This window comes from Orycteropus afer, unplaced genomic scaffold, assembly GCF_000298275.1.
Source record: "Orycteropus afer afer isolate SDZICR_OR568_19922 unplaced genomic scaffold, OryAfe1.0 scaffold00002, whole genome shotgun sequence".
NCBI lineage: Eukaryota > Metazoa > Chordata > Mammalia > Tubulidentata > Orycteropodidae > Orycteropus > Orycteropus afer.
The window spans coordinates 22,185,246-22,207,320 of record NW_006921589.1 but is presented as its reverse complement, the minus strand read 5'-3'; the positions used below and the strand labels follow the sequence as shown (position 1 = coordinate 22,207,320).

The 22,075-nt window shown below is 36.3% G+C and overlaps 1 protein-coding gene across 1 annotated transcript in view; it reads right to left on the bottom strand.

The window, feature by feature from the left end:
* Positions 1-1,879: 1,879 nt before the first annotated feature.
* KANSL1L (KAT8 regulatory NSL complex subunit 1 like) overlaps positions 1,880-22,075 on the bottom strand; it is a 162,642-nt gene continuing 142,446 nt past the window's right edge. The window contains exons 7-14 of the mRNA XM_007935904.1: positions 19,431-19,538; positions 10,743-10,871; positions 9,220-9,338; positions 8,129-8,253; positions 6,742-6,796; positions 5,310-5,422; positions 3,050-3,215; positions 1,880-2,104 (exon numbers count right to left, since the gene is read on the bottom strand). Coding sequence (XP_007934095.1) covers positions 1,880-2,104; positions 3,050-3,215; positions 5,310-5,422; positions 6,742-6,796; positions 8,129-8,253; positions 9,220-9,338; positions 10,743-10,871; positions 19,431-19,538 — 1,040 coding nt within the window. The remainder of the gene's footprint in view (positions 2,105-3,049; positions 3,216-5,309; positions 5,423-6,741; positions 6,797-8,128; positions 8,254-9,219; positions 9,339-10,742; positions 10,872-19,430; positions 19,539-22,075) is intronic.

Below are 22,075 nucleotides of genomic sequence, written 5' to 3'. Positions count from 1 at the left end.
AGGTGGGCTAAGAGATGGCGTGGTATGCAGAGTTAATCCATAAATTAAGTTTTATACCTGTGCTCCAAATTATATTTAGATAACAGATACATATCAGGCACTTCATTCTTATAAATACTCTTGCTGTGTAAAACATATTTAAGAAATAATAGAACCAGTGTCATTAAACTTCTTTAGGTTACTATGAATTTTGAAAAACATGTTTTGAAAAATAAGAATGTTAATACTTAAGCATAGACTAAAGCCTGCTTGTTTTTTTCTAACAGTACTAGGTAAATTTTTGTTTCTTAATGTTTGTTTTTATTTTGGGTTAGGAAAGGGTGGTGCCAGGAACAGGTGGTGTTTTAGTCGAGTCAGACAACGCAAGGTATATAGAAATAACTTTTAATTAAAAAACTTTTACATAGAAGATAATTATCAGACATGACAGAAAGATTTGATTTTGCCTGGACAACCTGGGTTTGCCTGGCTTTTGTTCTCTTCTTTAAAAATAAATGTACCATAAAACTACAAGCAGAAGAGTTTGTCGATATTGAAATTTAAATAGTTTTCCCTTTAAAGGGATTAGCCTAATGTCTAATCCCTAACAAAAATTTAGTGTCAAATCCCATACAGATTATGGTAGCTGGCCAGGATTGTCAGTTACATGGGTACAACAACTCAAAAAACCTTTTTATTTTTACATAAGAAAAAGTGATTCATATAAATTGTTTTCAACTTTCACATAGAAAAAAAATTGTAGAATACCTTCAGAAGCAATTTCTCTAATATACAGTTTTCAGTATCCCATATTGAAACATTAGCTGAGAATTTTTAAATCTCACTTAAGGATAGAAGGTAGTACTAAATGTTTATTTGAATAGCTATGGCAAGGAATGACCAATTAGCTCCAAATAATAATATTTTTTATTTTATACTTATATGACTTTCCTGTTTGTTCATTTTAAATTAGTATCTTCTCTTCGTGAAATATATCACAGTTCTTATGGCCCAGTAAAATAAAGAAGGTAAAACTAAAAGTTGGGTTTTCAAAGATGTGATAGTTTTTAAAATGCATCAATATTTAAGTCTACTTTGCTTGTCTTAAATGTTAGGAGTGAATACAAAATAGCCTGTGGTTAGTCCAGCAGAAATCGGTGATTCAAATAAATGAGCATTGTGTTATCTGTCTGGTATAGGAATTTCCATAAATGACTTCTACTTTTGGTTAAACATTTAAAAAAAAAAGAAAAAGAAAAAGAAAACCTCCTTCACCGTAATTAAGACTTTAAGATGTCAGTGGAAACCTGTGGTTCTTTATATATAAAATGAAGCTTACATTTCATGGATTAATTCATAACTGTATTTTTAGGTGGTTTGGGTTACTGCCAATGGTTTTGAAAAAATACATATATGTTCATGAGTATGTATGTGTGTATATGCTGTACACACATATGTATATTCTAATCTACTTACTTCAGAGATGATTTTAGTCAGTTACAATGTTTATTGTAAAAATGAATAGCTGTCATTTGACCAGTAGTTGTATATGTGTGTGTGTGTGTGGGGGGGTGGTAATCTTAACATGACTGACCCAGTAATGTGATTTGACATCATATTGCAGCAGTTAAATTCTTGGTGCTAGTGATTTACATGGTAAGTGCAAATCACTAGCACTTGTCTATAGGTGGAAAGTTAGTTACTCCTGTGGTTCAAGAAGAAAAGAAAGATGTAACTTGCTTGTTTCATAAACAGCATAAAAGAATAATACATGCAGTACATGCTCTTATTCTGGAATTGTGACTGGGAGGCGTAGAGGTCAAGAACAGGACTTTTTTTTTTCTTTTTTAATCCTGTTTTCCCTTCAGTTACATACTTTGCTTAACCAGCCTGTTCCCTGTCACGTATTTTTTTTAACGTTAGTAAGTCCTGAACCAAAGGTTTTGTACTCTTCCATTCCATCTACTGATTGCTTTTTTGGATGGTTGCCATTCTCCGGCACACTGGTATAGTAGACTTCACCATGGAAAGTTGTGCTTGACCTTTCAGTCTGATCATTTTTTTCATCTTGGCATAGCAAGGCTTCATCCTTCAGTGGAAAAACCCTTCGTTCCCAACACAGAGACTGAAAGGGAAAACATTTCAGTTAAGTTTCTATTATGTATTTTGTTTAAGTTTACTTACCAACTAATTTGTAAATGCTAATTTTTACTAGCTATTGTTCTGTTAGTTTAGCACATAAATGTACAAATTTGTGGATTTCAGTACCTAGCACCTCAAAATGGACTGTACTAAGCATAGTTTAACTATTGGGAGCTGCTTTTTCATTTGGCCTCTGCCAAGAAGAGGACAACTGCACTAGGGCACTGGTCTTTGTTTTTAGCCTAGAAGCACTTAGGGAAAGCCCCTTAAAAGTATTTTTAAGTTTGATCTTCTACTTCAGTATCTTAATTTCTATCCCATGAGACACCTATTGACATTTCCTTCCCTAAGCTTTCTGCAACTTATCTATCAATTTCTGTAGTTTCTACTCCTGCCATTCTAGACATGGTTCGGAATCTTTTCCAACACCTGATTTTGATGAAAAATACATGAGCTTTAGGAATGCAGTGTTAGAAAACACCCTCCTTGAAGTTAGAAATAGATCTAGGAAGAGACAAGTAAAAATCGTACAAGGAGGACAAGTAAAAGCAGTTAAACGTTTATTACAATTCTGTTTACCAGCTTTGTTTTCACAAGAAAACTTTCATAGAATCCCCATTCCCTAATAATTAGGTGAGTAGGTGGAAATTTGTGCTGACAAGTTTTGTAGTTAGTGGTTGAACGAATGCAGGATCCTGATTCTTATGTCTTAATGAATTTTTGTAATAATAAATCCTTAATTTCAATTAGCACCAGCCACTCCTCGGAAGGAAGGTTGGGCAATCCTACTTCCGTACTGATACTGCCTCGGAAACCCAAGGAGGGGTCGCTATGAGTCGGGGCTGACTCGATGGCGCACAACAACAACAAAATCAGTAAAAATAAGTTAAAGGTAATTGAAAAATGGTTTAAGAAGTCATGTACTCACCTTGGTCTCTTGACTTTCATTTAATGAAGGAGGTCCATGTGCACAGGCATCATGACTTTCTGAAGGAAGTTTAGGAGGACTTTGAATCGCACAGTGCTGACCACTACTGAAGTCAGTGTAGTCTTTCCAAAGCAAGTCCTGTCCTTCAGCATTTTTACTGAAAGCTCTAATAAGAAAATACATATTTTTTTTGTTACTTCTTGAGAAGTTAATATTTTATGAACAACCCAAATCAAGTTCACTTGGTAGCTTTTCTTCCCTTAGTTGTTCTGCCCAAAATATTTTAAAAATTCACAGCTGATCTTCCTAATGCTGTTTATCAAAGGCTTAACTACTACTTTATGAAATCCTCTGTCAAATTAATAACATTATTTTTGTTGTTGTTTGCTTCTGTTTTTAGGAAGGTAAGAAAGGAGGAATTGCCAAAGTGGCAAGGAGGTCGGTTTTTTTTTTTTCCTTTTTTTTTTAAAGTACATAAGAGGAAGACGGAATTACTATCAGCAGCCCAAGGCCTGTTCCTATGAGGCCAGAAATGCCACTTCCTCCAGCCCTCATACCAACCTTGATACCTATTGTCCCTCCCATGGCACCCACCACCTCTTTGCTGGGTTCGATAATCAGCTGCAGTGGCCACACAGAACTCACAGATTATGGGGTTTATTAGGGAAGCAGCAGGCTACAATTCAAGTTCAGGAATGCGCTCAGGAATGTGCTTTGGATACAGTTCCTCAATCAGGACAGTGTCCCCTGCTGTGCCCATAGACATGCCTTTCTGGCCCTTGGCCTTTCAGCCTGGTCTCTGCAGGCCAGGTAAGCCTGCCGTTCTGTCCCGTTCCTCTTGGTTCCACTGCTGCCATCTCAGCCCCTAGGCATCTCTTTCAGCCTGTAGTGAGAACCTCTCTGCCTCTGTTGTTGTTATGTGCCGTCGAGTCAAACCCGACTCAGCGACCCCTCCTTGGGTTTCCGAGGCAGTATCACTACGGAAGTAGGATTGCCCAACCTTCCTTCCAAGGAGTGGCTGGTGGGTTTGAACCGCCAGCCGTCTGGTTAGCAGGCAAGTGTCTTAGCCACTATGCTACCAGAGCTCCCTCTGCCTCTAGGAGGGCTCATTTTAAGCCTGGCATAGTGACAAAACTAACCAATCCAACATCAGAGTTCTATACACCTGAGAGAGAGCAAACTTTCCCAGAAGATTACTTACTACTGCACCAATAGAAACACCCCACGTGGATGACTTTAACAATCAGGAGCAGCAACTTAGTTGTTCACAGCAAATTCAACCGCAGAATTAATTGCCAGTCTTATTATAGGAAATAACTAATACCAGCTGCCCAGCCAAGTTGACAAATTTCATGGTTCCAACCAGTAATCCAGAGGAAGTTACAAAAACTATGGCTATAGAAAAGCCATACCATGCAACTCACTATAATTATCTCTGGAATGTAGAGAAAGATGAGAACTGAGTCTCGTATATGTTAATTAAGATGGCTTGGAATAATGGATCTACACAGCATATCTGGATGGTTTGATATCTAAACAGAAAAATGCCTCTGGTGGCATGGTGCCTAAGGCATTTGACTGCTAACCAGAAGGTTGGCAGTTCAAACCCACCAGTCACTCTTCGGGAGGAAGACTGGGCAATCTACTTCTGTAGTGATACTACCTCGGAAACCCAAGGAGAGGTCACTATGAGTCATAGGTGACTTGATGGCAGTGAGTTTGAGTTTTAATTACAGAAGAGGGTCCTCTTAGCTAAAGTAAACTATGAGATTTCACGTGAATTTGCTTTTTGAGGTTTGGTTATATTAAATATAATCAAATGTAAACATATAAAATGCCCATCTCCATCTTGTTCAAAATGATCATTTTAGGGATTCTTTCAAATATAAAATTATATCTTATGGTTATTTCCATTTTTCCAGGTATTTTAGGTTATTTGCTTTTTAATTGGACAAGTTGAGGGAAAAAAAATTAAGAAAAACATTTTTGAAGTATGTACATTAAAACAGATTACTTATTCCTGAGGCTGACAGTGAATGTGAGAAATAGAATGGGATAAAAATACAGAAATTCATTTATGTAATTAGCCTAAATATATGTTTAATACAAGCTCAGTCTGTGCATTGTTTCATTGCTAGTACACAAGTAGCTGATGTTTTATGTCATTATGTTTTCTTCCTTTATAGTGGCCTCCTTCAAAATTCGTATTTATCCCTCTGCATGGTACCACAGTTTTGGGTTTATATTTTATGATACATGCCTGCTGTTTCTTCTGTGCCACTTGCTCTGCTCCCATAGTGACCACCTGGCTTGCTCTCTCTCTTCATATGTTTTGTGTCTTAGGGAGAAGACTTCATCAGAAAGATCTTCTATCTGGAATTAGAAATAAAAATTCACTGCTGCTTTTATTAGAAACTTTATAAAAAATGAGGTTAGGTTACAAACAGTTCCTTATCAAGAGAAAAATCAGAAGAAAACTTTAAAATAAACGTAGTCTTAAGCCAAGAGAGCCAATGATAGTTATGAGATGAACATCAAATGCCTGGAAAGAGGGAGATGAAAATTGAATTTAAATAAGACTTTTTACTGTTGGGTCATATTTGAAGATTTACCTAGATTACAGATGCGTTCAAAGTGCTTACTATTTGCTGCAGCAATTTTTTAAAGTATTTTTAATGTTCATTCGACAGAGTTTCATTGATAGCCCATTAGGGACCACACACTGTTCTAGGAACATGTTAATATCAAAGAAAAGTAAAATTGTGTAATAGAAATCAGAGTTTAATGAATGATTTATCTGATGTTCTGATCTTGACAGCTACTTTGATTATGGTGTTTTAAGAATGTGTGTTTCCTGGCAAGTATCATTCTGAAATAGCAGTGAGTGGGGCCATGCAAAGGTAATTGTGAAAGTTGGCAAAAGGGGACCAACCACAGGGTGTTTTGTTTATAGAAAGATGGTTCCATGATAGAAAGAAAGTATCTTATACAGAATACTGCTTCTAGAGCTCATCAGTTTGGAAACTGTTTGGTCATATAGTATTTTTCCCTTGTAATGTTCTAGTCTTAAGATTTAAGTTTCACTGATAACAGTCCAAAATTTCTTACCTGCAATTTCAAAATTCAAAAATCTGAGAAGACAAGTTTTTATAATTCCTTTGGTGACCTCAAATGATGTGAGGCTATATTTAATGTATCATGCTGTGACTGTTTCTCCTTATAGAAATACTAACATTTGATAATGGGAATGCGATGCCCTATGACGATTACATGATATAGGTTATCACATTACTTTTCTAAAGTCCAGAAATTTTCAAATTAACAAATAATATAGCCACAAGATTTGAAATATGGTATTACAGACATGGATACTAATTAAGACAATCTCCTCAGAAAAAAAAATATGACTAATGCTGAGAATAAATGTCAATATTCACATAAATTCAATGTCTCAACAAGTTACATAAACAAATGGTTTATTTTGCTTTTCTTTATTCCCATATATTTATATATTATTTGTAGTCAAATCTGCACAAAAATATTACTTTTCTAATGAAATTAATAAATCTTTTTGGAGAGTTTTCTTTTCACAAACAATCAGGTATTAAGGGGCTTAAAGTTCTTTTGTTCCTTGAGCATCAGAAATGCATCATACAATGTGTAATTATCCAGTTAACTGAAAGGTATCTTACCTCTTCTTCACCTAAATTATAGGCATCCAAGGGGTGAAGAACAACCATCCTCCAGCTGTTGAAGATAGAAACCAATTTCACACAGCTTTTTATTCATCTGTGTAAACTCAGCAATTCTCTAAGCACAGCTAAATGCAGTAGTGTGTTCTGTCCTTGGGAATTCCATAATTCAAATTGTTTTCTTTTAAAAAATACATTTCTTTTTTAAAAGAGAAAAAGTATTTGTCATATGAGAAATGTACAAGGAGAAAATGAGACTTTATTTTTGGCCTTACAGTGAATAGTCTTCTGCATAGCTGCATGTTCAACCAACTGGACTAATTTTGTATTAAGTCAGTAGTAGTAGGTTGGTAAACTGGCTCAGGAAAGAAGAAAAAGAAGAGCCTTGATTCATAGCATTTGCCAGTTTCTTTGGTACGAGACTCCCACCATGGCCTTTTTAAAGCTATCAACAATTTAACGTCTGACTCACAGAATTCCTCTGTATTTCACAACGACTTTGGCTATGAGCCAGTTTCCGCACATCACACACTGAAAAACATTGCTGCTACAGAACTGCATAACCGCTAGTGTTATCCCTCATTTATGTGGGAGCTCTCTCAGTACTACATAGAGTATTTCTCTTCATACCTCAAAAGGAGAAGTTAAGAAATTAGCTAGAGTAGAGAGAGACAGGAATTACTGCAATTGTCTCCAAGCTCAAATCATGACCAGCTTTACTGCACATGTGGAGCACATCTATGTATGATCGTCTATATACATTTATAGCGTTACCTGCTCTTAATCACTGTACACAAAACCTCAGTCTCTGGCTAAGCCTGTGCGTGTCTTGAGGCTTCTCCCTATGAAAATACCCTCTTTACTTTCCTACTCTGGTGCTTCCAGATCTCCCCTTTGAACTCATGTTCCTATTAGATGTGTCTATTGCTGACTTGACAACACATCGAAGTGTTTATCTTACAGTGTGAATACCCCACGCAAAAACAAGCGCTTTCTTTGAATTCTTTTTTACAAACATATGCAAACCTTTTTTAAAGGCAAGGATTGTTTGTATACTTAATTACATTCCTAAATTAACTTTTAGTGCCATATACATAATAGATACCTAAATATCAGTGAATGAAAAAAGACTTAAGAGTGCTAAAGTCAGTCAGCCTAGGGACTCCAATTCTTAATAAGAAGGGAGATGGAAAGCTGTGATACCATATGGCACTATTTCTTCAGCATGAGTAATGTAAAGTTTCTTTTCACCATTTCTCTTGCATGGTTATTTATACAAGTGGGAAAGGAAATGGGGCATCTCTTAATTACAAATAAATATTCTAACATTACACTGAAATTAAACATTTTTGGAGAAAAGCAAGGAAAAAGATGTAAGTATACATACCTTGGAGTAAGTATTTCCTTATATTGGAGTTTCTCCAGCTTAGCTGGGGCCACTAATGACATGGGAATTACAATGTTATCTATGTCATAAGAGCTCTCACTTCTTAGTCTCCGTCTTGCAGTATTCTGCAAACAAGATTACAGTAGTTTTAGAGAGTAGCATCTGTAATTACTTGTGGTGATACCCTTTTTATGAGTTACATAAAACAGTTTTGTAACTAATTGTGCCATTATAAATCTGGCTATAAACTGTTAAACAATTAAGAGAGCATACCTATCTTCAGTAAACCAATACAATCTCTTGACAGAAATGTAGTGTATATTTGTGTGTGTACATATAAAAGCCTATTTTCAAGACCATAAAAAATGTAAATGCCTTAGAATTCTATTTTAAAAAAGTTAACATAAAGCACCCTAAATGCCAATAAAATGATCACTTGACAAACTCGCTATTGGGAAAAGCTATGAGGTATGTTTTGGCGAGTCATTTAGGAATGACTCCAAAACCAAACTCACTACCATCAAGTCGATTCCGACTCACAGCGACCCCAGTTGGGTTTCCAACACGTAAATCTTTATAGAAGCAGACCTCCCATCTTTCGTTTGTGGAGCAGCAGGTGGGTTCGAACCACCAACCTTTTGGTTAGCATCAAGCGCCTTAACCACTGCATCACCAGAGCTTAGGAAGACTACTATCTTCATTTATGTGCTCCTGGTCCTTGAACTTCAGTCTGTCCTAAACCCTTCTATTTTTCAACTTAGTCTACTGCCTGGCCAGATAACCAGCAAAAAGAAGACAAGTCTGAATTCTATGCAGGCTGCATGTGGCTTCATGTTAGGGAGTAGGGACAGCCATAATGAAGTTCATCTTTTAACACCGTAAGAAGCCATAATGGTACTGAACTATTTGCTTCCTAGCTAAAGAAAAAAAAAAAAAAATCCATTACTTCCTAGTAAGATAGTTTTAAATATGTTAATATATGTACTACTAAATAAAGGCTGTTAAAAATTACCAAGATAATCTTTAAAAAAAATCTGCTGGTTTTCAAGTTCATATACAAAATTAGAGCACAACAGAAGAAAAATACCTACTTGTGAGGATGTATTCTGGTGTTTTGTTAGAACGCTGACATTAGTAACGGCAGTAAAATTGCTATGGGATCCTGGTTCTCTGCACTGAAAAGCAAATTCTTCAAATCTAGTTCTTTCTCCTGCCATAGAAAGAACCATAGAGACTGTCACGCATTAAACATGGCTGATAGGTTTTGTTAGAATTATTTTACTAATTTAGATGACATATTATTCCTTATCTTTTTTAAAAAATGAATATATCAGAAAACACTAAACATAAATAACTTCACTCACAGTCCGTGTCCCCCTGCCCCATAATTATCTTGATATCCTCTATTTTCCAGTCCTCTCATTTTTTTCATGTCTTTGACTTTTTGTTCTACTTTCTGGAGATGTTAACATCTGAGTATGCTATTTTTTTTTTTTTTTTTACTGGTAGAGCACTATTTTCCTGAAGTTCTTGTTTTCTGGTATTCATTTTTTGTAGTATCTTGTTTTTATAAAATTCTTCTGAGGATACATACTAGTTTACTTATGTTCTCCGATTTATCTATTTACCCCATGTCCTTCTCTTTTCTTCCTGTTTTGTTCTCATTTTTGTGTGTGCATATACACATATTCACTTATTTACAGCCATTGTTTATTTTATTTTAGTCTGAATCTTTAATATTTTTCTATATAGTATAAATAACATTACTGAGTTCTTAAAACTTAATACCCAATCCATATTTGCATTTTTCATATTTAATGAAAAAATGTCCTTTATAGCTAATTTGTCCAGATCGGGACCCACACATTGAAACTGGCATTTTCTAAATGTCTTATAATGTAGAATAGTCCTATTTTCCATGGCAGCAGCTTGTTACGGTGACTGAGAAATGTCCTGCACTTTGGGAGTTGTCCAGTTAGTTTTTTATAGTGTGGTGTTTCACTTACTGTTCTATCCTTGTATTTCCAATAAACAAAGTCAGGTGTAAAGTCTCAATTCAAGTGAAACACTATTGTAGGTGATGTGTATTTCATAATGCATCTTATGAAGAGACACATGTACTTTAAGAATGAGGTGCCAAAAAGTTTAAGGGAACTTCTAGACATGGGTGGGAATCTGTTAAATTTCTAGGTGATTAGGTAGTAATTATCAGATAGCAACTTGGTCTTTTAGTAGAATTTCTAGTGAGTAGAAATAAAGTCTCTTTTTTTTTACACTGCATTCTAGTACACCTTGGACATAGTAGTATACTTGATCTGGGAGTATCTGACTAATGTATAGAGTGTTACAGCCACTGAAACAATGAATGAGAACCGAAAGATTAATAATTTGCTTTTTAGTATGTATCTTGCCATTTTTGTTTACAATAATTATGGCAATTGTCCTTCCCAAATCCCCAGACAAACCCTACTTTGTGTCTAGAACATCATCATGGACATGAAATGGTATCCAGGAGGAGGTAAAAGATAACTTTTAAGTCGGGGAACATAGAAAGGAAATAATGGAGTTTGCCATGATTTTTAACACTAGTGTGCATATCCTCTTTTTAACCTACCTAATGCCGTTTCACTCAAATGTCTTTTCTTTCTTCCCTGTAACGGTTGTGCAGAAGATCCTGACCTTATTTGAGGCTTACATATGGGTGAATATCTATTTCTCCATTGATTGAGAGAAGTACTATGTACTAAAACAAATGAAAGGAAATGTGAAGTTTTAGTTCCTTAACAGATAATAAACATGTTAATTTATTTTACTTAACTATATTGCAGAATTTTAAGTTCAACATTACAGATAATGAAACAAATGCTTAAGTACCAAGATGGAAAACTTTCTCAGAACAGGATTCCTTAAAAACATCCTCAGCAAGTTTCTAATTATTCCTATAATTGCTCTATTATTTGAAAGAGATGCAAAGAAAAGGTGATCTGTTCTCAACGTTTTCCATCACCAAACTTTATAAGGTTAGGATTGGTTGAGATCTGTAAATTTTGGCTGACACCTTAAGTTAGCTCCGGCTCACCCTTAAATTTGGAAGTAACTCAGGACGAAGTAAGATTCTACAGGTCACAACAGACTGGAACACCTGGAAAGTAAGAACCAGGTTTCATCCACCTCTGAAAATGCCTTGCACCACCCTTGCACTTTTTTAGTTGAATTTAACATAATTTTAAGTCACTTCACATTCTGTGCTTCAGTTGCATCATCTGTAAAACATCTCCCCAGCTATTCAGGGTTATGAGGATTGAATGAATTCTTGTAACCATTATTAGAAGGAAGTCTAATGTGAGCAAGTGGTAAATAAATACTAAGTGACTGCTACTGTGTATCTGAACCCCCATATGTCCAGTGTTGGATTAATAACCAAATTGGCTTTCTTTTGGGGGAAGTTGGAAATGTGGAAAGAATTAGAAAAGGAAATGAGTAGGCTGAAGTGTCCACCTCTCACCTCCACTGAAATGGAAAGCATAACCTACCAACTGTGACTAGGATTCTGGCTTCACAATGACAAAGGACCCTAAAAATGATTGACAAGATTTTTATACATTGATACATGGAACTAGTGAGTAAAGAAAAAATTCTGAGGGATCTGAAAGACTAAAACCATGTGGAATATGAAGAGGAAACCCAGAGCAGAAACACAACGGAAAGTATTGCCACAGAATGTGTAATCAACACCAAAGGTGTTATACACCTGGAGAGAGGAAAAGGGAACAAACAAGATAATTATTTGTAGTAGTAGACAGGATGACTACGCATGCTGACACCCCAGCTATGTGACCTTGATGAAGTGTCTCAACAGTTTAGGGCCGAGAAATGGATGAGGTAAATAGAACAAGCCCAAGTGCCTCACCTTGAAACGCCCTGTTCATCCCTAATTCTCTCTGAAAATTGTGGAGAGTGCAAACTACCCTTCTCATCAGTGATCCCATATATAGTGTAGCAGTTGTAGTCTTACTGGGAATATCAATTTTAAAAATGAATATACAAGACTCCAAAATGGGAATATCAACACAACAAAAGGTGCAGCAGATGGGAGAACCATCTCAAGAAACAGTTACTGGAACATTAACAGAATACAGATTAACAGGTCTTTTATCAATACCAACCAATGGATGGGCCCCTTTAGAAAGATCTCAAAAATAGAACATATACTTATTGAAATTTAGTAAAATCAGTAATTGGGCTCAACAGTAGAAAATACTCGGCTGAAAATAAAAATCAGTGAGGTAGAAGAGGAATTCCACAATCCACAGCAATACATAGATTGGGGGTGAGGGGGAAGACGAACCAAAGTAGAGTAGCAAGAGAAGGGGGAATGAGGGGGGGCAATAACTGAAAATATGATAGCCAAGAGTTCTTCCATAATCAACTCCAAGATTTCATAGAACTCGCTTAAATGTCAAACAGCAAATGAAAAAGAAAAATCAGCATATGAAAGATGAAGATCTTAAAAGTTACAGAGGGGTTAAACTGCAAAGGAATGAGAATCATGGACATACAGAAAACTGCATGCAAGAAAATAAAATGGCTAAAAGTTGACGGAAGATATGGTAGGCAGGATTCTAAGATAGTGCCCAATATTTCCCATTAACTCCCAAAAAGAAAAATGATGGTAAATAGCCAAGTGAAATAAGATGGCAGGTCTAAGGTAATTCCTGTAAAGAGTAACTAGAATTGTGTGAGGTGGGATTTAAAACGTCCATACGCTTGGCCCAGATGGTTATTACATGCCGTCAAGTCGGCTCGGACTCCGCGACCCTGTGATTAGAGCGAAGCCCTGCCAGGTCCGACACCATCCTCACGACCTGCTGTGCTTGAGTCCACTGTTGCATCCAGTGTGTCAGTCCATCTCATTGAGGGGCGTCCCCTGTTTCGCTGACCCTCTACCAAGCATGACATCCTTTTCCAGGGACTGGTCCCTTGTGGCAACATGATGAAAGTAGGTGGGCACTCTTGCTTCTAAGGAGCATTCTGGCTGCACTTCTTCCAGAGCGGATTTTTTGTTCTTGCAGTCCATGGTATTTTCAGTATTCTTCACCAACACCACAATTCAAAGGCATACAGGTTAATGCCCACTCTTGGTAATGAAAAAAATTTTTAGGAGTATTTGAAAGTAAATCGTACATAATTAATGCCTCTTGTTTTCTAAAAGCAGTTCACCCTCGTCTTTAGAGGCACATCAATCTTTGAGGAGAAACCTTACCCATCACAGAATGTGATGTTTGTACTGAATTTTATTCAAATAAATCCTTCATATTTAGCATTTATGAATTATTCTTGGTCTCTGTAAGATTACAATAGTAGGAAATGTTTCCTTGAAACAGTAGATAGTGTATGACAATTTCAGAATCTAACTCCAGGCATTACTTTCACCTGTCCTATTGAGAGAACCCTCCCTGCTTTATAGTTCCTTTCTTCCCAAGTCCTCTCCTAGATTCCATCCTAAAACATTAGACATAGCTAGTATCTCTCAGGGAGCTCTGGTAGCGTAGTGCCTAAGGCACTTGACTGCTAACCAGAAGGCTAATGGTTCAAACCCACCAGCCACTTCTCAGAAGGAAGGCTGGGCAATCTACTTCCGTAGTGATACTGCCTCGGAAACCCAAGGAGGGGTCTCTATGAGTCAAATCCCACTCAACGGCACATAACAACAAGAAGTATCTCTCATACCTCCTGCCATCCATTTCTTCAGTCTGTAAGGAGAAGCCATTATATGCCAGGCACGTTGCTACACCCTGGGGATACAGCAGTGGGCAGAAACAGGTATAGTTTCTGCCCTTCTTATGGTTTAGAGGCTTTAAATAATTTCACAGAAATGTAAGTAAAATTGCAACACTAATATATTATTGAAAAGAAATGCAGGATGTTACTGAGAACATGTAATTGATGGATCTGACCTAGTAAGAGCTCTTAGGAAAGGGTTTCCCAGAGGGAGTGATAAGATGAACTGAAGTAGCTTAATGCAAGGGGAAGAAAAAGTATTCTAGGACAAGGGAATAGCATGGGCAAAGGCCTATGACAGCAAAGAGCAGGGAAACCGAACAGCAGCCTTGTAGTGGAGAAAGTAAGGGAACATGGTGGCAAACCCTGAGGCAGGCAAGAGCCAGACTATGTAAGTAGGGCATAGGGAGCAGGTGTGACATCTACATTTTGAAAAGGTCACTCTGGCTAGCGATTGGAGGGACAGTATAGATAAGAGATCCTTAGGTTGGATTATGAAAGTGGTAGACACGAAGACAGAGCAGATTAGATAGTACATCACTGACAGCCTGGAAACAGGTTTAGATAGGAATGCGGCTGAAGACACAACCGTAAGTTTCTGGCTTCCCTGGTTAGGCTGTAGTGCTGCTATTCTCTCATCTATCCACTCTTAAGAATAATACATTTTTACTTAATTTCATTTTTATAGAAACTGACAGAATTCCCACACACCCTTTACTCAGAATCCCCAAAGGTTAACGTTTTACCACATTTGCTTTATCTCTTTGAACTCAAATGAGATTAAGTTACTGACATGGTGCCTCATTAGCCTTAAACACATTTCTCAAAAACAAGGGAATGCTTTTACATCACTACACAATTTTCTGAATCAAGAGATCAGTATTACTGTCTAAACTATAGACCTTATTCAAGTTTCACCAATTATCCCTATAATGTTCTTTATAGAAAATTTCGGACTCATTCATTGTATCCAGTTGTCACATCTCTCTTTTTTTTTAATTCCTGTATCTGAAATAGTTCTACCATCTTTCCTTGTCTTTCATGACTTTATTTTTTTTGGTGAGTACCAAAAAAAAAAAAAACCCAAACCCACTGCCATTGACTTAATTCAGACGCCTAGCAATCCTTGGTGATTACAGTCTCCTTAAATTGGTTGTCTGGTGTTTCCTCTTGATGAGACTTAATCATCTATTTACTTTAGTGCACTACAGTTTGGCTTTTTCCTATTTCCTTGTTTAAAGTCAGCAATGCTGTCGCAATCTCATGGACAGTGTAAGATAAATCCGAGCTCGCTGGCACAGTTCTCAAAAATCTGACCTCATCGTCTACTTACCTTCACACCCATTACCCTCCAGGAATACCAAGCTATTTGTATATCCTTGAATACATCACACTGTTTTGTGTTTATGTCCCTTGTTTACAACTTTGTTATTCAGTATGAGCCAGTAGCATCTGAATCACCTGGGAGGATCTTATTAGAAATGTACAGTCGCCAGCCCCATCCCAGACTTAAAATGGAATAAAAATACACATTTTAACAATATCTCGCAAATATTTCATTTACACATTAAAATCTGAGAAGCACGGATTCCCCCCCAACCCCCTCCCTAAATTCTCCTTTTCTTTTCCCTAGGTAGCTTTATACAGCCCCTCTTCATTGCAGAGCATATTAATCATGTATCTGTGCCCATAATAGTTATTTGTGTGTCAGCTTCCCCCTATTATAATTTATTTGATTTCCTGTGAGTCACCTTTGATTCTTCTAGTCTGCTTGGTACACAGTAGCTGTTTAAAAAATGTTGAACTTTAGTTTTATTTATTTCTGTAGAAATCACAATAAAAGAAAAATTAATAACTAGTAACCAAAGACACATACTTAATGTAGGATGAAACCTATTGTTAGCTGACGTCCACCTCATGGCCAATGAGACTGAACCGCTGTGACTGAGAGGGCTTTCGCTGGTCTGTTTTCAGAAGCAGATCCCCAGACTTTCTTCTGGTCTGCTTCCTGTGGGAACTGCTGGAACTGCTCAGCATCACAGCAGTTCACACAAACCTCAGACAGACTGGGCGGGGCTGCACTTGAGGTGCATTAGCTGGGCATTGAACCTGGATCTATTTCATGGAAAATGAGACATTCTGCCAGTGAACCAACTGCCTCTGCTTTCAGAATGCTTAATTTGGGGTAGAAGTGGTAGGAAATGAGATATTGGGACACAAAACGTGAAATTTTATTTCTTTACACTTTGCTAATTTGCCTATTATTACTACAGACTTCAGTTCAAATGTATTCCATCCCTATCTTTTTAAATTTCCCATTACTAACATATCATTACATTATTGGTACATTACAATTATTCTCTGCCTGACATGCTTACATTGCCTTAATTTTTTAAGTTTGATAAACAGCAACATTAGAAAAATAACTAATCTCACTAACATAACAAATAATTTACTCTCAGTCATATACATACATATGTCATAATTCACACATATATAAAACATTTCAAATATGAAACCGTAAGTTGTCATTTCGATAAGAATGAATGTCTAGCTTATCTCATAACTCACTCTTCACTGTTACCTTTTTAAATGGTTACCTAATAGTCTTCTGATTCTCTCATTTACTATTCCCTTTGGATATGATAATTATCATCATCATGGTATTGCTATTATGTGTATTCTTACACTCAGACATATTTTTCCTTTAAAAAAGAAAATTAGCCTCAGGACAACTGCATTGATTATATCATGAAGTCTGTCCCCACACATACCATACTTACTGCTTTGGTCTTTGTCCCCATGTACAGACAATTGCTCCTTGTCCTTGGTGTTCACTGTCTTTGTTTACTGCTCATGACCAATTTTGTTCATCTCTCTCCCCACCAACTTTTTTTGCACAGTGTTTTAAAGCATGTCCCAGATATTAAGTCTTTTCATCTATAAATATGTCATCTCTTACGTATGACAAAATTAACAATAATTCATTAATATTATCTAACATCCAGTCCATGTTCAAATTTCTTTGTCTAAAAATATGTGTGTGTGTGTATATAGCTGGTTTGTTCAAATTAAGATCTCAACAAGGACCACACATTGCATTTGGTTAATATAGAAACATATTTACATGTTTTAATCATACCATACATTAAAGTAAAATGTTTCCATCCTGACATGAACTTGTATGACTTTTTTTTGTAAGGTATTTTTAAAGGCTGCATAGTGTACTGAAGTGGATGGTTTAACCACATCTCCAGTATGCTCTTCAAGTTGTTTTCACTTTTTTAGTATCACAAATAATGTTATAAATATATTTGAGGATAAAGGCAGTTTCATTAGGATTATTTTCTTATACTAGGTACTTGGAATTACTGAATCAGAACAGAGAGTGGACAGTTCAGTAAGCATTAATTGTAATGGGTGCAAAAGGAACACCTCAATGAGCTTATTAAAAAATTAAACATTTTAAAGGTTTCCAATGCATTCTCACAGTGCTTCCCAAAAGGCTTGTGTCAATTCTTGATGCTATCTAAAATATTTTGAGGGTGCTGGTTTTACCAGGGCCTTGCCAGAACTGGTTGTTCTGTTTAAACTTACTAAGGTAATAAGCCCAAGTATTCAACCCTGTGCCCAGTGTCTGCCACAGCGGCATCCAGTAAAAGGGGGCTGGGAGAATTCTCATTAGCATGGTCACCAGCTTGTCTTCTAATTCTTCTAAGATGTCATTTTAATATTCAACTGTAACATATCTAGAATAACATTTTATTGGACATCAATTTAAATTTATTTTGATGTGCTGTATGAAGTAGACACCTCATTTTAGTTTATTTTTTCCAAAGAGTCATTACTTCATGGCACTTCTTGTAGAGAAAACAAAAGTTTAGCTAGTTGTTTAGAGCAGGGACTGTGGACCAGACTGCCTGGGTTGGAATCCTGGCTCTAACACTATGCATCTGTAACATGAACACATGGGTCTGCCTCTTAAGCTTTTTATTTACTTTTGTTGCCAAGTACCACAATATTTCAATGATTATAGCATTACAATTTTGGTATCTGGTAGCACAACCTCCTCCTCATGGATTTTATGACTGTTCTTCAACCTTGTTTCTCTGAGATTAACTCCAGAATAATTTTGTCCTAAAAGGAACATGGGAGCTCTGGTGGTGTTACTCCTCGGAAGGGAGTTTGGGCAATCTATGTCCATAGAGATACCGCCTTGGAAACCCAAGGAGGGGTCTCTATGAGTCAAATCAACTTGACAGCAGTGAGTTTTTTTTTTTTTTTTTAAAAGGAAAACACCTTCGATAATTATGATTAGAATTATGTTACATTTATAAGTTAATGTAGGGAAAACTGACATCTTAAGTAACCATACTGTTTTCTAACTCAAGAACAGGCTCTTTCACATAGGCAGTTCCTCTTTTTTATGTTCCTCAGTAAACTTGGAAGTTATTTTCATGGAATTTCTTGTTAAGTTTAATCCTAGATATTTCATATCTCATCAGTAAGTCTAGGACAATTTATTCCTTTATATCTTCTAAGGAGTTATTGTTGGCATTTATAAAAACTGATTTTTATAAACTTATTTTGAAATCTGCTACCTTTCAGGACTCCAGTTGTAACAGGCATTCAAGACTCTTGAATTTTTGAGGTTAGATAATTATTTCATCTTAGTTCGTATAAGTTTTTGATGTTGAGAAGATTTTAGCTTTGACAAAACATATTGATTTGTGTTTCTTATTGACTGCTTCTAAGCATAGTCAATGTCCCCTCCCCTATTCAGAGCACTTATAAATACTGCATTCTAATTTCTTTAAGATTTGTCATTTTAATGTGCTATTTAAAATTCTTAGAACCAACTAGGATTTATTTTGATATATCATATGAAGTCAGTGTGTAAACAATCTTTTCCCCAAAAGACTAATACTGTTTATTGAATAATTCTTCATTTTTCCATTAATTTACATTTCTTTCTTTATCATATAATGAAGTGTAAGTTATGTGGTTAACTCCATGGATCTACTATACTAAGTGCAGCAAAATAAATTCTGTGATATTACAGAATAATGTCATGTTTCTGTATGGGGTTGGACTGGATTCTCTCAATATTTTTTTCCAGCAATTCCCCTACTTATTGTTGCATTAGGCTTTAGAATTATTTTGTTTACTTAAAGTCTAATAGAACTTAAAGTTACACTGCATTACACAGAAACTAACAAGAAAAATTGATATCCTTATATTATTAATCTTACCATTAAGGAATGGAGTTTCTTACTGATTATTTATATTTTATTTTCTATTTATCAATAATACTTAATAATTTTCATTTAGTTCACAGTATCACATTTCTCCTGGGTATTTTCCATGTGCACGTTCGCATGTGTGTGTGTGATTTGTGAAGAACAAATATTAAAAATTAAAAGATTTACATTTATTTCTTTGTTATACTTTATTTTCTTAGAAAACAGAAGTAGTAAGTATGAAAGATGTAAGAAGTGCAAGATTTGTAAATGTGACATACCAGGTGATGGCGATAGGACACACTCTTCTACACGTTTATTTTCAGCAAAATCTCCTTTTATTTCAGTCTTTTTTAACAGTGTTTCAAGGTGAAAATGAAGAGGCACATCTAGAAAGATAAAGTAAAATAAAAGTATTTTCAGTGAACTCCATTCTTTACAGACTGTCATAGTAAGATCGCTTCTTTTCTATAAAAATAGCACATAAGCTTAGAAAAATAAGCAAATTTAAAAAGTCACAACTACTGTACATGGCTACCAATTATCTGTACAAATAATACATTATGTAAAGTGAACAGTAACTGTAACTACTAATAAATACTATTTATAGATGAGTAAAAATAAATGTGTCAATGATGTCTTTAATAAAACACAGTCAAACTTGATAGACCCCTAAGTCATTTCTGCACCTTCCCCATAAAGTTTGTATTTGAAATAGTGAGGTTTCCAAAAGATATACTTACATGTTTTTAATTACTTAGAGAAAGACACTATAATTCAGATGGAAACTTTTATGAAAATACCAAGTTTCACATTCCCTTGGTCTACTAGTATTATGAATCACAAATGAATCTTCTTTTACATAGAGACTTAGAGATGTTATAGTTTAAGGCCTAAAATTAATATGTGCTGCCTTGACATCGACAGCCAGGACCCCCAATGGCCTAACCATGTCCTCCTACACACTCCTACCCACTCTGCTTCCTCCTTATCATGGGGACCAGGGATAGCACCTGTTTGTGCCTGAGTAACAGACTTGACTTCTTTGCCAGCTTGCAGAATTATTCAAATGAGCCACTCACACCTTCCTGCAAGAACAAGGGGTCACTCTGTCTTGCTACCACAATGTCTACCTCCTACATCCCCTACTTGTTCACTCTTGCAGAGTGTATCCCTCAGGTGGCTCTGCATAGCATACGGTGTTCTACTGTCCTGAGCTGTGCTTGTGACTCATGAACTGCTGTTGACTGCATCTCTCCTGTGTTGAGTGTTATGTGGTCAGACATCTCTATAACCCTAAGTAAGGTAACATCTTTCCTTCAGCAAAGGAATTAAGATGAGGCAAATAAAACATGTTCAGTTGACTGTGTTTATATTCTACTCACAATAATACAAGAGCTAATTAATAAAGTAACTGTGCTTCACTTCATTACTTAAAAATTGATATATTTCAATGGCAGGTCCTACCTGTGTGGAAAAATATGCAAAGATAATGGGTTCATGAGTACCATCACAGAGTTTGTCCCAAGGGACAGAGGTGGGATGGATTTCAATCCTAGCCTATGATCATTTGAAAACTATATGACAAAATGAAAATGATAATATAAATTAAGTACTCTCCCTTAAAATACTGTTTAAACAATTTACGGTTCTTTTCCAATTACCTAAACATAAGTTTATTCCTCCCAAGAAATATCACTGTTATAATGAGAACATCACCTGTTTCACTGTTCTTCATGAGTGGTGGGAAAATACAGTGTAATGAGGGAAGGTCCTTGTTCCACCCACATAGTTCCCTTTGGACCCACACTGTGACCTAAGGACTTTCATCAAAATATTTCATGACACTTTATTGCACTTATTAGTTTACATCTCAATTGCCTTAAGCAGAATGAAAGTACTTTGAAAGCTTTATTTATATTTATACTCCTGGCATCTAGTCTGTTGTGACGTGCCATCAAGTCAATTCTGACTCATAGTGACCCTAAAATGACAGAGTTTTACTGCCTATAGGGTTTCCAAGGCTATAATTTTTATGGAAGCAGATTACTAGGTCTTTTCTCCTGCAGAATGGTTGGTGGTTTTGAACCATTGACCTTTTTGGTTAGCTGCCAAGCACTTAACCATTGCACTACCAGGGTTCCACCTGCACCTAGTACAGTGACTTGATACATATGTTGTTGTTGTTATGTGCCCTCAAGTCGGACCCGACTCATAGCAACCCCTCCTTGGGTTTCTGAGGTGGTATCACTAGGGAAGTAGATTGCCCAACCTTCCTTCCGAGGAGTGGCTGGTGGGTTTGAACTGCCAGCCTTCTGGTTAGCAGTCAAGTGCCTTAGGCACTACACTACCAGAGCTCCCATGATACATATGTGGGTACTGAGTTTTTTTTTTTTTTTTAAAATGAATGCAAGGAGTGTATGACCCTAATTAGTAGATAAAAAAAGTAATATTTATTAGAAGGGACATAAGGACTTAGGGTGATGGACATTTATAACAGGTCTCAAGGTGTACTAACAAGAAAACAGAAATGCAGTAATAAAGAGTAATAGATAGAAGTATGATAGAAGTATGGTCTCTAGAAACTTATAAAACAAACCAACCAAATTCACTGCCACTGTCTCGATGCTGACTCACAGTGACCCTACGGCACAGAGTAGAACTGGCCCCTGGGGTTTCCAAAGCTGCAATCTTACTGAAGCAGACTACCACACCTTTCTCCCATAGAGTACCTGGTGAATTCAAACTGCTGACCTTTTGGTTAGCATCTAAGTACTTAACCACTGTGTCACCAGAACTCCTGAGACTTGATTACTTCAGTTCAAATCATGGCTCCATCATTTATTAGCTGTGTAATCTTGAACAAGTAACAGCTCTAAGCTCCAATTTTCTCATATGTAAGAAGACAATGACAATAGTATCTCAT